The sequence below is a fragment of the Palaemon carinicauda genome, chromosome 44, assembly GCF_036898095.1.
Source record: "Palaemon carinicauda isolate YSFRI2023 chromosome 44, ASM3689809v2, whole genome shotgun sequence".
Lineage (NCBI taxonomy): Eukaryota > Metazoa > Arthropoda > Malacostraca > Decapoda > Palaemonidae > Palaemon > Palaemon carinicauda.
Window position 1 is genome coordinate 12,286,208 of NC_090768.1, and position 16,383 is coordinate 12,302,590.

The following is a 16,383-nucleotide window of genomic DNA, read 5'->3' on the forward strand; positions in this document are numbered from 1 at the left end:
CCCTGATCCCAGATCAACAGGCAGAGTGGTTGGCACCCAAGGACCCCTTGAGAGTAGCAGCATTGCAGGATGAAGTTTCGGCAATGCTGGCGAAAGGGGCAGTAGAACCAGTCAAGAACCCGGGTCCAGGGTTCTACAGCAGGCTCTTCCTGGTGGAGAAGGCGACAGGGGTCTGGAGACCGGTCATAGACCTCTCAGCCCTCAACAAATTCATGTACAAGACCGACTTCAAGATGGACACTCCGAAGTCGGTCCTAGCGGACTTGAAGGAGGAGGACTTCATGATGTCCATAGACCTCAAAGATGCCTACTTCAAGGTCCCTGTCCATCCCTCCAGCAGGAAGTACCTAAGGGTAGAAATGAGGTACCCAAACGTTGCAGTTCAAAACCCTCTGCTTCGGACTGTCGACAGCCCCTCAGGTCTTCACTAGAGTCTTCGCAACAGTTTCGGCTCGGGCACACGAACAGGGCACCCGCCAGATTCGGTACCTAGACGACTGGCTGTTGTTTTCAGCCTCAGAGGAAGGACTGAGGGAGCAAGGCGCGAAGCGCCTGCAGTTCTGCAACGTCTCGAGTATCATCATCAACCTGGAGAAGTCCCAGCTGATACCCTCCACCAGGTTGGCCTACCTAGGGTTGGTCCTAGACTCCCGGTGGGCGAGAGCCCTCCCCTCCGCGGAGCGACTGGACAGCCTAGAACAGATACTCCGGCCCTTCCTGTCAGGCCAGCCCAGGAGAGCCAAGGACTGGCAAAGACTGATAGGACTCCCCGCACAAGATAGTCCCGGTGTCCCCGGAGACGAACGAAGTCCTGGAGTGGTGGCATGTCAGAACGAACACCCTCAAGGGAATGCCCTTCGCAGCTGACCCTCCGGAGATGCTCCTGTTCACGGACGCATCCAAGGAGGGCGGGGGTACCCATCTTCTCGACAAAACGGCAAAATGGAAATGGGAAGTCGAGGAGACGAACCTGCACATAAACGTGCTGGAGATGATAGCCGTACAAAGGGCGTGCCTAGAGTTCATCCATCTACTCCGGGGAAACACCGTGGATCTGATGTGCGTCAACGCCACGGTGGTGGCCTACGTGAAAAAGCAAGGAGGACTGAAGTCAAAGGAACTGTGCAGTCTCACGTTGGAGTTCCTAGAATGGGACGAAGTGGAACAAATCAATATTTCAGCCAGGTTCATTCCGGGGAAGAGGAACGTCCTGGCCGAAGGCCTCAGCAGGATGGGTCACGTGGTAGGGCCCGAGTGGTCCCTACACCCAGAAGTGGCCAAAACCCTCATCCTGAAGTGGGGCTCGCCGGTGATAGACCTCGTCGCCACAAGACTAAACGCACAGCTCCCCATGTTTTGTTCTCCTGTGCCAGATCCAGCAGCAGCGTTCGAGGACGCCTTCCAACACCCTTGGGACAACCTCGGGGTTTACGCCTTCCCTCCCTTCGGGATGCTCAGACAGGTCCTCAACAGGGTGAGACGGGCGGCCAACCTGTGGATGACTTTGGTAGTGCCCTGGTGGCCGGAGAGAGAGTGGTTCACGGATCTAAAGGAACTGCCATGTCTTCCACCTTGGCCACTTCCAGACAGACCAGACCTTCTCTGGCAGCCTCACTTCCAAAGGTTCCACGAAAACCCTTGGTCCCTCTGCCTTCACGCGTGGAGGTTATCGAGCGTCTCCTGAAAAAGGAAGGATATTCGTCGAGGACGGCATCGAGGAAGTCAGGGTACCTGAGACGTTCGTCAATCGCAGTGTACCAGGCGAAGTGGGCTACCTTTACTAAGGGGTGCTCCTCGAAGAACATCAGGCTGTTAGGGGACACCATTCACGAGATAGCAGACTTCCTGGTCTATCTCAGGGACGAAGAGGGCACTTCCATCCCAGCCATTAAAGGAGTCCGGGCAGCGCTGGGCCATGTCTTCCTCCTGAAGGGCATCGACCTAGGTACCTCCAGACATATCTCGATGCTCATCAAGAGCTTCGAGCAGTCTTATTCCCCCCAAGCCGCTATAGTGCCCCAGTGGGATGTGGCTAGGGTACTGAAGATGCTTTCGGAACCTCCCTTCGAGCCTCTCAAAGACATTCTAGACAAGGAGCTCACCCTCAAGACAGTCTTTCTCTTAGCTCTAGCATCAGCAAAAAAGAGTAGGTGAGATTCATGGCCTGTCTTACGAGATCTCACACCCGAAGGGCTGGGGAGAAGCTACCTTCAGATTCTTACCCTTCTTCGTAGCCAAGACTCAGAATCCAGCTGTTTGGGACCCAAAGTTTCAAGGGTTCTCAGTGCCAGCTATCCCGCGTTTGGACAACCCGAGGGACTTGCTTCTGTGTCCAGTCAGGGCAGTACGGAAGTACCTAGAGAAGACGGCCAAACTTCGCCCCGAAACCAAGAGTCTGTTCGTCTCCTCAGGACTGGTGAAGAAGCCGGTCTCCAAAATACGTCTCCTTCTGGCTACGCAAGGTGATCATGAAAACCTACAGCAGTGCAGGGGTCCCCCTTCCAGGAAGGCCTAGACCCCATGACATTAGAGGACTGAGTACTTTGTTGGCCTTTGAAAGAAACATGGCAGTGGGCCAAATCCTGAGGACAGGTACATGGTCTAGAGTCTACCTTTACGGCTCACTACTTAAAGGATTGTTCTAGGAGATCCTTGGACGGGTTCTCTCTCGGTCCCATCATTTCCACGCTCCAAAAGATTCAAAGGTGTAGCCACGGGGAAGCCGCGGGCGGTAAGGCCAAGAGACACAGGTTCCTTCCTTACCCCTTTTTTCCCCTATCACCTTCCCCTATATGACCCTTAAATCCTTTAACTGCCATGAGATACACTGTCAGTGGAAGAATGCATCTCCAAGGTTTTTTGCAGAGGTGGGTTACTTAGACACTTAAGAGTTTTTTTTGCGTAGTTTTCCCTATTTTCTCGCGTTTCCTTGGGGGTCAGCAGAACCTAGCCTCCTTCTAGGTTCCTTTTCTCTCCTCATCACGGTCTCTAGGTCCGGAAGGCCACTCCCACCTCCTAAGGTGTAAGTCTCCAAAGAAAGTAGTTCGAGGTAAGTACTCCGTGTTGGAACAAATCACAAATTTTAAGTAATTTGTATTATTCCTAACAGTACTTACCTCGAACTACTTTCGGGTTATGGCCCGCCCATCCTGCCCCGAGTGCCTTACAGGACTTCGTAGAAACCTATCTGTCAAAAACTTACTGGAGCTCGAGACCTGAGCAAGCATGCTCTATGACCCCGGGTCGCCTCATGGCGCGTATCACTCCGCCAGAGGTTACCCCGCATAGAAAACAGGAGTAGGGTAAACTACACAATATTCTGGTCAGTTGGGAGGGATTCCAGATACTCCTAAGAAAGTAGTTCGAGGTAAGTACTGTTAGGAAAAATACAAATTACTTGAAATTTGTGATTTTTCCAAGAAATCTGGAGAGAGGACCAGTCACTGACCGACTCAACACAATCCACCGCAACAGTACTGAGATGAGGTATCTCTTCTTTCGAAATTAGTATAAAGAAGTACTTCATAAAAGAAGAGAGAGAAGGTACTATGTACCCTTTCATCTGTTGATCCTGGTGTAGAGTAAGTCATGGTTCCAAGCTCATGAGCATGAGGTCATGATGCCTAACAACCAACCTGTGACTGCCAGTTGCATGGAAGTGTGCAACATCTTTGAAAGATGCCATCTTCCCAATCTGAGATAATAACAGTGAAGGGAGCAGCACTCTCCCATTCAAGTAGAAAAGGTGGAGGAGGGCGCTCAAGCTGCTGCAACACCAGGTTAATTGAAAGTATGTATTCGGGGCCACGAATCTTCAGGCAGCCTGGCTACCAGGGTAATCATGCCAGCCACCAGGGCGTCAGCACTGGGCCGTGCATCTCTGGCCTTCTTGGACTTTTAAGAATTATTAGAATTAGAAGGGGAGGATGGCTCCACACAGCAGCATATCTTTACCCTTAATCACCTAGGAGTTGGTGTTCTGTCTATGACCAATCACTTAATAGCAGTGAAAACAGTTGTCACTGCTGCACTGGCCTCGCCTTGCTGACCAACCCGAAGATATCAGTTGGTGAGAAACTCCATAGCAGCTTAAAGGTGAACAGTGTAGCTGGTTGGAGTGAGAGTTCCATCCATTGCACTCGGTAACGGCACGAGGAGTAGAATAAAAGATTCCTATATAATGATTAATACTCCTATCAGCGGTGTTGGAGATGGATCCTGACACGACCATTTATCTGCAACCGATGAAACAGCGATGGCTGTCACACCAAGGTCTCGATCATTAATCTACCCTGAAGGTACTGCCCATTAGTTCATTTTCTATTTTTCAGGGATTATCTTTGTGGCTGAAAAGAATCTAGCACTTTAATTTCTAAAGCTATAATTAACAACTGGTGTCAGACAGAGCTTCCCTGGAGGGTTACAATTCTTAAACCTGAACGTTAAATGTTTTTTATGCACTCTCTTGACCCTCACCCATAGTCAAAGATCAATGACTGGTGAGGAATGGATATAAAAGTTATTTCAGAGAAGCTAAATTTTAAGTGTAATTATTAGAATTGCACTTCATAAGCTTTCAAGGGTATTAGCAAATTGAAAATAAAATTTAACCTTATGTTCATGGATGTAGACATCAAATATAATGCCAGCATTGGGGATATCACAATAGCTTTGCAAGCAAGCATTCTAGAAATCTTAAACTAAAAATGAACTTTCTGTTATCAAGTACTATACATGTACACAATTTTTTAGAATTTTTCAATATTTTCAACTAAAATTTCTCATTTCTTAAGCCTTTGTTTGATGTTATAGCTAGGCATGATAGTCAGATTGTGTCGGGAGTAAAATTCAACTTTATATCTTGGTTCAATGTAAAAAAAATGTATAAAACTTGATCCTGAAACAAGCTGTTAAACAATATTAACTACCATATCATAACCCTAAACGAAGCTATTGGGTAAAAAAGAAGAAATTTGTGGATGGAGAGATTGATAGATGGACATATAAAAAGCCATAGTGATTAGGGCTTATGAAACATTTGCAAGTCTCTAATAACTAACAATATGGAAACCAACTAAGTAGTTCTCTCATGTTTACAATGGTAAACCTTGTTAATTAACCATCGAAAATTACCGGTACTTCTCGATGTTCATCTTTGATTAGAAAATATACAATGAAAAATCAAACAAAAGCAAATCTGGCATTTTTAATCTAACTATTGCAATTTGCAGTTTTCAATAATAATCTAAAAATATGCAAATTCACTTTGGTTATATACAAAACAATTGAAATTACATACATCATAAAACCTCCTTAAAATTTTTAAATGGAAATAAAACATAATACAGTATTCACACAAATTTTGTAACCATGTTCAATAGCTTTGACTAGAAATGAAGCAAGCAACCAAAAGATGATTAACCATCGCAACAACTGTACAATTACGATACTGTAAAGGGGTGGAAGATTTAAACCATATTGATCTCAAGATTTCTCTCAGCTTATGAACACATATGGCTGTCAAAATTACTTTAAATTGACAATTCAAGATATGGAGAGCCTTCACCTTCAGTCTGAATGATTCTTCTCCGTTTATGAACTTAATTTGCTAAAATATTTTTAAACCGACATCTAGAGATGATGCGCCTCCATTTATGAATCCAAAATTAGAACTGGCCTAAACTAAAACCCATACAATTTAAGACTACCAGGCTATACAGCATATTCCATTTTCATCATATTGTTTTATGCAATTTATAATTTTTTTCAGGAGTTACATCATATAAACTCAAGATCTAGAATTCATCTTCCCAGTACTGTTATTGTATACTCAGTCCTATTTCAAACTCATCAATTTTGGTAATCAAACATACTGTAATTCTAAAATGAAACATGATCACAACCAAGCAACAAGATACTTCACAGTAAAAGTCAATTAGTTCAGCCTCCAAAGGGTTGGTGAGATAGGAATTTTAATGAAAGCAAGAATTTATATGTTTTTTATACTTTTTCTTTGAAGTATTTCCTTTATGGCTAGGTGCTTCAGTGTTGAGGCTCTTTAAAACATTTCATAATATCCATTGTGGAAGCTTATAATGTAGGATCTTAAGATATTTTTTCTAATGTCTCTCAGAGATTATTCTTTAGACAAGAAGCTGAAGAGTTCCTCTGCTTCTTTATACATTAGATGGTTGAGGAGCTTCCTTGATATGAAAGCCTCAAATATACTTTTCCTTTTGACCTTTCAAGAGATTGCCAGGATCTCATACAATTACTCCTCCATCTTGAATCTTAGTAGTTACATGAATCAATGATAAAGCATCAACATACAGTGCGGAAAAAAAACTGCTAGATCAGAAAAGGCAGTGGAGTGGAACGTAAACTCATTCATCTGTTAAAAGATATGCTTTGTTCAACTCAATGAAGTAAGAGCTCTTTCATGATTCTAGAATCCAACAACTATAAATATATTGCAATGAAATCTCCACTTGAACTGCCTAACTTTGTTTTCAGTGGAGTAAGGTTTTATTCTGTGATTAAAAAAAAAATGGCAAGTATAACAAAACATCCTGAAGTGTATTTTTTGGGGGATTATACTGGACTAATTGACTTTTAATGCACAGTAATTACTGGTCCTCATTATATCTGAACAATCATCAGAAAGCAAATTTAAGCAACAGATGTTAAAAATAAGACATACGAATATTGCTTCTTATGTGGATTATCAAATTAGAACCAATACTATTTGGCAATTCTTAATAAAAAAAAATATATATATATACTGCACTTAGGGTTTTTCCTTACTAAATAGACCCAAATGCCGCTCACACTGGCAAATTTGAATAATAAAGTAAAATGCTAGTAAAATTTTCATGGTTACTATTGCAGCTTTTGACTGATTAAATACTCTACTCTTTAGACCTAGTACTGTATATCTGTAAAACACTGTTAAATATCAGCATATACAAAGCATAAATATTATACAATAAAGCTCTGCAAGAATACAAGCATCTTACTCTATCTTAAACTATAGGAGCATACCAAAGGTTCTTCTGTGAAAATTGTTCATAAAAAGACAAAATAGTAGAGGCACAATTTATCAGTAACTAACTTACTGAGTAACATGAAAAAATCCTGTCGTGAAATATTGAAATATGACCTGTGAAATCCCAATTACAATTCATCTCCTGTATCAAAACATTCCTAAGATATCACACTATTTACAGGCAACCAATGACCATAGAATTAAAATTACTCTATTTCATCAACAGTATGTTATAACTAAAATAGGTAAAGCATCTGGAAATTATACTTCCATACTAAAATGCCAATTCATATATACACATACATCACTCAAACAACACAGACGATTTCATTCAACATATACGAAAGCTTCAGTGTTAAAAGCTCTAAGGATAAATACCACCAACTAATTATATTCCAAATCACTTCTTGTGTATAAATGTAACATATCTCATACTAGAAAATAACTTTATCAACAAAGAAAAAACTCCCCAATCAGAACTGTACCTAGTATCTAACAAAAATTCTGTAAGATCATAACATGACAAACACATTTGAACAATATAATAAGGCACTACAAAACAAAGATTATTTTAAAATTAATCTTCAGTTTAGAAGCTGAGTAAAACAGAGCAAACCTTATAAATAACTGTTGTATCTCTATGAAACATTTGTAATGTGTTTAACACATGGGCTCCCTTTACTTTCTAAGAAATAAACCTCAATTTCCCTTACCCTAACAAATGATATAATGTACACAATTGGATTATCAAATATTAAGGCAATGGTCAAACAATTACAATATGCCTACTACAAACATACAAATATTCTCTCTATCTTTCTCTCCTGAAAGCTGATACTGTACTGTATTTCCTTTGAAAAATTATGGCCAAATTTCATGATCAGTTGCCAAATAAATGTTTAACTTTAATTTTAATGAACAAAAAACACTTGAAGATCATCTATATATTTACAATTCTTGTTACTATTTCATTACCTCTTACATAGATCATCTAGAGATCTTAATAATGATCATATCTCACCTAATATTTTTAAAATCTTTAATGATAGAATTAAGAGGTTCATGTTAAAACCTCAGACAAAATATCCATAAGAGGTTTGTGTCCAATAATTGACAATCAATATAGGTTGAAATAAAATCATCCAAAATACTGAATATATACAGTACTCAAATGATGCTGATCAAATGCATTTTTTGCCCTTACAGATTGGATTATGTTGGGTATCTATCAAATATCCATGTAGGAAAGAAATGTTACCTTCTCCAAAATCCAAAATTACCGTACTTAAAGCAGTGTTCTTTTTTAATTGAAGGATATTATTCTGTAATGGGATGAATATCTAGACTATACTTATAAGAATCATTATTCAATAAAGTTGACCTATTATTAAAGGTATTTTTAGCAGCTTTTCAATATTCCAGTTTCAAAAATCCTTTAGTCCAACAAACCAAGTTTTCATTCCACAAACTATATGTAGCAGGTAAAAAGGGGGAAACTTATAGGATCCCTGCTCATGTAGGCAATAAAGGAAATAAAGAGCAGGTAAAGCACCAACTACTTTAATAAGTTAAAATTCCATTAATATAGGCATGTGCAGGGATAAAACAATATTCAATATACTGTACTGGTACATTGTATAACTACAGTAACCTCTTGACTCTTCTACTTCTGAAAAACTTTGGGCATGGTTCTGCTTAAAACCTCACATCCAAAGGAAAATAAATGAAAAAATCCTACTTCCCTACTGGGGTTCAAATCCCTGCTGGTTAGAGGACTGAGGTTAGTAATAACCCCATTATGACAACATAAAGGTATTAAACATAGTTGTTTTGGGTTTTTCACGGCTAAAACTCGATAGGAAAAGATAATTAGAAAGTCACTGTGACTGCTATACTATAATGTAGCCAATACCATTATCATTAGGTTTGAAATAATAAAATATTTTGTATATCTAAGCCCATCTACTGTACATGTTGATAATTCTGAAGAGCCATGTCACTGGAAATCGCAGATTTTTTTGGCTTTTAATAACCTGACTGCGAATGAATGAAAGGTATCTTTTTTTCCCATCCAACAGTGCAATATAGTTATCCTTTACTAAATAATGGGGATACGTGAAAATTACTATCTTCAGAGCAAAACATTGTTTACTTCTTAATAAGTAAAGGATAATTAAGTCACTAGTTTCAGCATAAAACAGTAAGATGTGGCTATCCTTTACGAAATAACATTAACATCTGATAGTAACCAGGTATCTTTAGATAAATATAATAAAGGAACCCTCCAAACCATCTGCTTATGCACAAAACAATGTGATACAGATATCGTTCATAAGATTAAGAGGCTACTTATATTCTTTCAAAGGCATAGACAACCCTGTCACTAATTTTTCAAGATGGACAAACTTTTTTCAAATATACTCTACACATTTTGCTTTGTAGGATTTAATTTTTCACATTTCTTTTGCATATTTAATATATATATTTTTATACTACAATACATCTCATCTAGAGAACACTATGCAACTGTGAACTTATAAATTCCAAGAGTATAGTAAAAATATTAATTACATTACTGGTATTCCCTATCTATCATTTATATATGTATCTTGATTGTTCATATATTTTTGTTACATATACAGCAAATACAGGAAATTATCAACTGCATCAACCAGAAAATAAAAGGCTGCCTTAACTGATCTCAATACATTCGATCAATCAGGGTTCCCAAGCCACCTAAGACCACTAATTCTCAAAATTAATGCAGGAAAAGTACTATAGGTATTCATCTTCATTGCCATTTAATCACTATCATCTCTAAATCTTTTTCACTTTACTAAGGAACAACACTAGTTCATCTCCCATACTAATAGCAGCATTAATTTATCGAAAAGTTTTTACATATCCTACCTACATTGTATCAGGTTCATCACGATTTTTTCTTTTTCTATCTATGGTGCTTCCTTCTTCTCCAAAATCTTTCAAGTTAGACTGAAAGAAGGCGAGGATCAGCTTTGGCTCATGAATTGAGATGTGGAAATGCTATAATGAAACAGATAAACAAATATATATAAGAAATTTTGATTCTTTCATCATAAGAAAAACTACCATTTCCTACTATTAACACTACAATTCCTGAATCCTTCATATTACTTGTCAAACTTTTCCTGAAGGTGTTGAAAGGAAATTCCAAACACACTTAGCCTGGAGGATTTTAGCATACAAAATAATTTAACAAAAAATTTACTTTTAAAATATCCCACTTTTCATACCAACGAACTATTCCTTTTACTGGAACCTTTACACCTGGTAAGGCAAACAAAAGAAATAATGCTGATATACCAGTTAAAACAAGTAATGGCATAAACTTACCTGACGGGCTAAACCTTTAACTCAGCAGTTTGATTATATTAATGTTTATGACTAAATCTCTGATTATAAGAAACATGGAGGTAGAGGCTCCATCTTCAGTTTCCCTTTGACTTTGCCAACTGTCCAGCAACATGAAGTTGAAAAGGTTAACCAATGTAATATAGCTTTCCATAAAACATAAAATTAAGAAGCTACATTATTTCCTTCAAGAAGCCAGAATGTTATCATGTTTGATGGCACTCAGGATGAACAGGCATATAAAGCATTACAATTTTTAGGAGGGAAAATTATGTCATTTCGAGGTTTTGGTTTATAGAATTTGGGCCATGCAGCCTGGAACTGGGTCTGGAGAGGTCACTCGGTGACAAGGTGCTCCTTTGGGGGAAAACATTGCTACTTTACCATGAAGTAAAAGCCTATTCAGTACCAAAGTCTTTGACATTCTCACAAAACCACCATTGAGCATGTATTGTTTATTGCCTTTCCCAAAAGGGGGCTTACCAACTACAGTGTGCCTTGTGTGGTGTTACTGAAAAGAATACAGTACTATAGATTCTTAACAGTGTCTCTTTAGCCCATGTTTGTATTGGCTTCTTCCATTATTCTTTATCTTATTCTTGTTCAAATCAATACATCATATCTATTATTTAAAATCAAATACTCTGGGAGAGTCCTCAGGAAATCTAGATGGGCAACTTAAAAGTTATGCTAAACTATTTATAACGATAACTATTTACTTGAAGTATTAAGCCATGTTTATCATTCTGAACTTGCAATATATTTCCTTAGGGGAAAATACCAGAAAGGGACGAAAAGTACATAAAATTCTCTTGTCTACATTATTTTTCTATTGCTTTGTATCCATACTAATTGGAAATAAAATTCAACAGAATCTGGATACATAACAATGTATGGATAGTCATGGACACTATAAAAATATATATTCAAAACATACTTCATATTCAAAATAAGCATAATAACTCATTTATGTGAAGACTTCATCAATTATATGAAGGTCCTAACAGAGGCTTCATTGAGTGGCTTTAAATTGAATATAGAGGCAGTTTAACCTTAGAGAGAACTAATGTTTTCAACAGGTTCTCCATCAGTCCTCCACACGAGTACCTGATCTTTTAAAGAGTCAAACGTCACTCTCTTGGAGTGAGGCATGTAGAGTTCCAGGAGTGATATGAGGCATAGAGATCTGTACACATACACAGAAGGGTCTTGGGATGACCACTGAGCAAATTTCTGGGGCTAGAGAATGTTCTTTCTTGCAAGATGGTCAGGAGTCACTGAAAGACCAAGCTGAAGATGTGACCAGGGGACAGTGTAATTATTTCCAAGTCTGATTTGCACACAGAGCACTCTTAGTTTGCCTAGCTGGTGTTGAGAGGCAAGGCCCTGTTGACTAGTTACTGGTGGTCACCTTAATGATGTTTTGAAAAGTTTCTGCTACACCTATAGGTAATGTAAAGAGAAAGAACCATTTTGTGGCTGAGTGACCAAAGGCAATGATGATCTGCAAAGATTCAAAGCCATACAAATTGTTAGAAGTCTCACTGCTGTCTAGATCCAAGGATGAAATGCTGAGGAAGAGGAGGAGGAGGAGGAGGAGGAGGAGGAGGAGGAGGAGGAGGAGGAGGAGGAGGAGGAGGAGGAGGAGGAGGAGGAGTTGCCAATAACAGTAATGGCTGAGGGATATGCAGGTGGACTTCAGCTACAAGGATGGGAATCCAGAAGATCAATGCCTTCAAGCTAAGGCATAATAACAGGAATGTGTATGGCTGGAAAACGTTGAATAACAGGAAACACTTCAGTAGGAGGTAACAGAAATATTAATAATGACTGGAAATAAGAAGTGGCATTAAGTGAAAGAGGAATGGAGAGCTCATAACAATCATAGGACAACAAGGAGAGAGAGCCAATGGCTGGCTACTTTTTTTAATCACTCCCTGCATAAAACAGATTTAGTAACAGGAAAGATGATGAGCTGAAAAATGATATTTTAATTATAAAATAAATTTTTGAATATACTTACCCGGTGAATATATAATAGCTGCAACTCTGTTGCTCGACAGACACATACATAAAAACTCGCCAGCGATCGCTATACAGGTTGCGGGTGTGCCCACCAGCGCCAACTGTCGGCCAGATACCACTCTCGATGTAAACAAAACCTCAATTTCTTCTCATCCCACTGCGTCTCTATTGGGGAGGAAGGGAGGGTCGTTTAATTTATATATTCACCGGGTAAGTATATTCAAAAATTTATTTTATAATTAAAATATCATTTTTAAATATTTAACTTAGCCGGTGAATATATAATAGCTGATTCACACCCAAGGAGGTGGGTAGAGACCAGAGTTAATTATGTTTACATCGTATAAGCTAAGAGTTTTTTATTTCATTTTGACAGTTATCAATATAACAAAACCAAAATAAATAGGTACCTGGTAAGGAAGTCGACTTAGACGATTACTCTGCCTTGTAAGTACGTCTTCCTTACGGAGCCCAGCGATACTCTTAGGATGCTGACAGACCCCCAGGAGCTGAAGTATCAAGGGCTGCAACCCATACAACAGGACCTCATCAAACTCCTAATCTGGGCGCTCTCAAGAAATGACTTTGACCACCCGCCAAATCAACCAGGATGCGAAAGGCTTCTTAGCCTTCCGGACAACCCATAAAAACAACATTAAAACATTTCAAGAGACAGATTAAAAGGATATGGAATTAGGGAATTGTAGTGGTTGAGCCCTCACCCACTACTGCACTCGCTGCTACGAATGGTCCCAGTGTGTAGCAGTTCTCGTAAAGAGACTGGACATCTTTCAAGTAAAATGACGCGAACACTGACTTGCTTCTCCAATAGGTTGCGTCCATGATACTTTGCAGAGATCTATTTTGCTTAAAGGCCACGGAAGTTGCTACAGCTCTAACCTCGTGCGTCTTAACCTTAAGCAAAGATCGGTCTTCCTCACTCAAGTGTGAATGAACTTTTCGTATTAACAATCTGATAAAATATGACAAAGCATTCTTTGACATAGGCAAGGATGGTTTCTTAACCGAACACCATAACGCTTCAGATTGGCCTCGTAAAGGTTTAGTACGAGCTAAGTAGAACTTAAGAGCTCTAACAGGGCATAAGACTCTTTCTAGTTCATTGCCTACGATCTCCGATAAGCTAGGAATATCGAAAGATTTAGGCCAAGGACGAGAAGGTAGCTCATTTTTGGCTAGGAAACCAAGCTGCAGAGAACAAGTAGCTTTTTCTGACGAAAACCCGATGTTCTTGCTGAAGGCATGAAGCTCACTGACTCTTTTAGCCGAGGCTAAGCATACCAGGAAAAGTCTTAAGAGTGAGATCTTTCAGGGAGGCTGACTGTAAAGGCTCAAACCTGTCTGACATGAGGAATCTTAGGACCACGTCTAAATTCCACCCAGGTGTAGCCAAACGACGCTCCTTAGAGGTCTCAAAAGACTTAAGGAGGTCTTGCAGATCTTTATTGTTGGAAAGATCTAAGCCTCTATGCCGGAAGACCGAGGCCAACATGCTTCTGTAGCCCTTGATAATAGGAGCTGAAAGGGATCGTACTTTTCTCAGGTATAAGAGAAAATCAGCTATTTGGGCTACAGAGGTACTGGTCGAGGATACGGAAACTGACTTGCACCAGTCTCGGAAGACTTCCCACTTCGATTGGTAGACTCTAATGGTAGACGCTCTCCTTGCTCTAGCAATCGCACTGGCTGCCTCCTTCGAAAAGCCTCTAGCTCTCGAGAGTCTTTCGATAGTCTGAAGGCAGTCAGACGAAGAGCGTGGAGGCTTTGGTGTACCTTCTTTACGTGTGGCTGACGTAGAAGGTCTACTCTTAGAGGAAGACTTCTGGGAACGTCTACTAGCCATCGAAGTACCTCGGTGAACCATTCTCTCGCAGGCCAGAGGGGAGCAACTAACGTCAACCTTGTCCCTTCGTGAGAGGCGAATTTCTGCAGTACCTTGTTGACAATCTTGAATGGTGGGAATGCGTAGAGGTCTAGATGTGACCAATCTAGGAGGAAGGCATCTATATGTATTGCTGCTGGGTCCGGGACTGGAGAGCAATAGATTGGAAGCCTCTTGGTCAGCGAGGTTGCAAAGAGATCTATGGTGGGTTGACCCCAAGTCGCCCAAAGTCTCTTGCACACATCCTTGTGGAGGGTCCATTCGGTTGGAATTACTTGACCTTTCCGACTGAGACAATCTGCTAGGACGTTCAAGTCGCCCTGGATGAACCTCGTTACTAGGGAGATGCCTCGATCTTTTGACCAGATGAACAGGTCCCTTGCGATCTCGTACAAAGTCAGTGAGTGGGTACCTCCCTGTTTGGAAATGTACGCCAAGGCCGTGGTGTTGTCCGAGTTGACCTCCACCACCTTGCCTCGAAGGAGATTCTCGAAGCTTATCAAGGCCAGATGAACCGCCAAAAGCTCCTTGCTGTTGATATGCATGCTCCTCTGACTCGAGTTCCACAGACCTGAGCATTCCCGACCGTCCAGCGTCGCGCCCCAGCCCAAGTCCGATGCGTCCGAGAAGAGAACGTGGTTGGGTATCTGAACTGCCAGGGGAAGACCCTCTCGTAGGCTGATATTGTCCTTCCACCAAGTCAGACAAGACTTGATCTTTTCGGAAATCGGGATCGAGACCGCCTCTAGCGTCTTGTCCTTTTTCCAGTGAAAAGCCAGATGGAATTGAAGAGGACGGAGGTGTAGTCTTCCTAGTGAGACAAAATGCTCCAGGGATGACAGCGTTCCTACCAGACTCATCCACAGCCTGACTGAGCAGCGTTCTTTCTTCAGCATCTTCTGGATGGAGAGCAGGGCTTGATCTATTCTGGGGGCCGACGGAAAAGCCCGAAAAACTTGACTGTGAATCTCCATCCCTAAATACAGAATAGTTTGGGATGGGACCAGCTGTGACTTTTCCAAGTTGACAAGGAGTCCCAATTCCTTGGTCAGATCTAGAGTCCAATTGAGATCCTTCAGACAGCGATGACTGGAAGAGGCTCTGAGAAGCCAGTCGTCCAAATAAAGGGAGGCTCGGATGTCCGATAAGTGGAGGAATTTTGCCACATTCCTCATAAGCCTCGTAAACACGAGAGGAGCTGTGCTTAGGCCAAAGCACAGGGCCCGAAACTGGTACACCACATCGTCGAAGACGAATCTCAGAAAAGGTTGGGAGTCTGAGTGAATGGGGATGTGGAAGTAGGCATCCCTTAGGTCTAGAGAGACCATCCAGTCTTCCTTTCTGACCGCTGCTAGGACTGACTTTGTGGTCTCCATGGTAAACTTCGTCTTTGTGACAAAGACATTCAGAGCACTGACGTCTAGCACCGGTCTCCAACCTCCTGTCTTCTTTGATACTAGGAAGAGACGGTTGTAAAAACCCGGTGATTGAAGGTCCGAGACTTTGACCACCGCTCCCTTCTCTAGCAAAAGAGACACTTCCAGTTTCAGGGCTTGTCTCTTTTCTTCCTCTCGGTACCTGGGAGAGAGATCGATGGGGGACGTCGCTAGAGGGGGTTTGCGTACAAAAGGGATTTTGTACCCCTCTCTGAGCAACCTCACAGATTGTTGATCTGCGCCTCTCTTCTCCCAGGCTTGCCAGAAGTTCTTGAGTCTGGCACCTACTGCTGTCTGAAGTTGCGGGCAGTCAGACTCTGCCCTTAGAGGACTTGGATCCTTTCCTCTTTCCTCTCTTCCCTTCGGCACGAGCACCTCCCCTGCTGGAGGCTCTGCCACGAAAGGGCGGGATAAACCTGGACGCAGGAGTGTCCATCCTAGGTCTGGCAGACAAGGCAGGCAAAGGGGGAGCTTTGCGAGCCGAGGACGCAACTAGATCGTGGGTGTCCTTCTGCACTAAAGACAAGGCAATTTCCTTAACCAAGACTTCAGGAAACAAGCACTTAGACAAGGGCGCAAAGAGA

The 16,383-nt window shown here is 41.2% G+C and overlaps 1 protein-coding gene across 1 annotated transcript in view; it reads right to left on the reverse strand.

Moving 5' to 3' along the window:
- Positions 1-9,525: 9,525 nt before the first annotated feature.
- The window catches only part of LOC137634228 (golgin subfamily A member 1-like), a 117,133-nt gene continuing 110,275 nt past the window's right edge, over positions 9,526-16,383 (reverse strand). Inside the window, exon 14 of the mRNA XM_068366499.1 lies at positions 9,526-10,087. Within this exon, the coding sequence (XP_068222600.1) occupies positions 10,065-10,087 (23 nt within the window). The 3' untranslated portion in view covers positions 9,526-10,064. The remainder of the gene's footprint in view (positions 10,088-16,383) is intronic.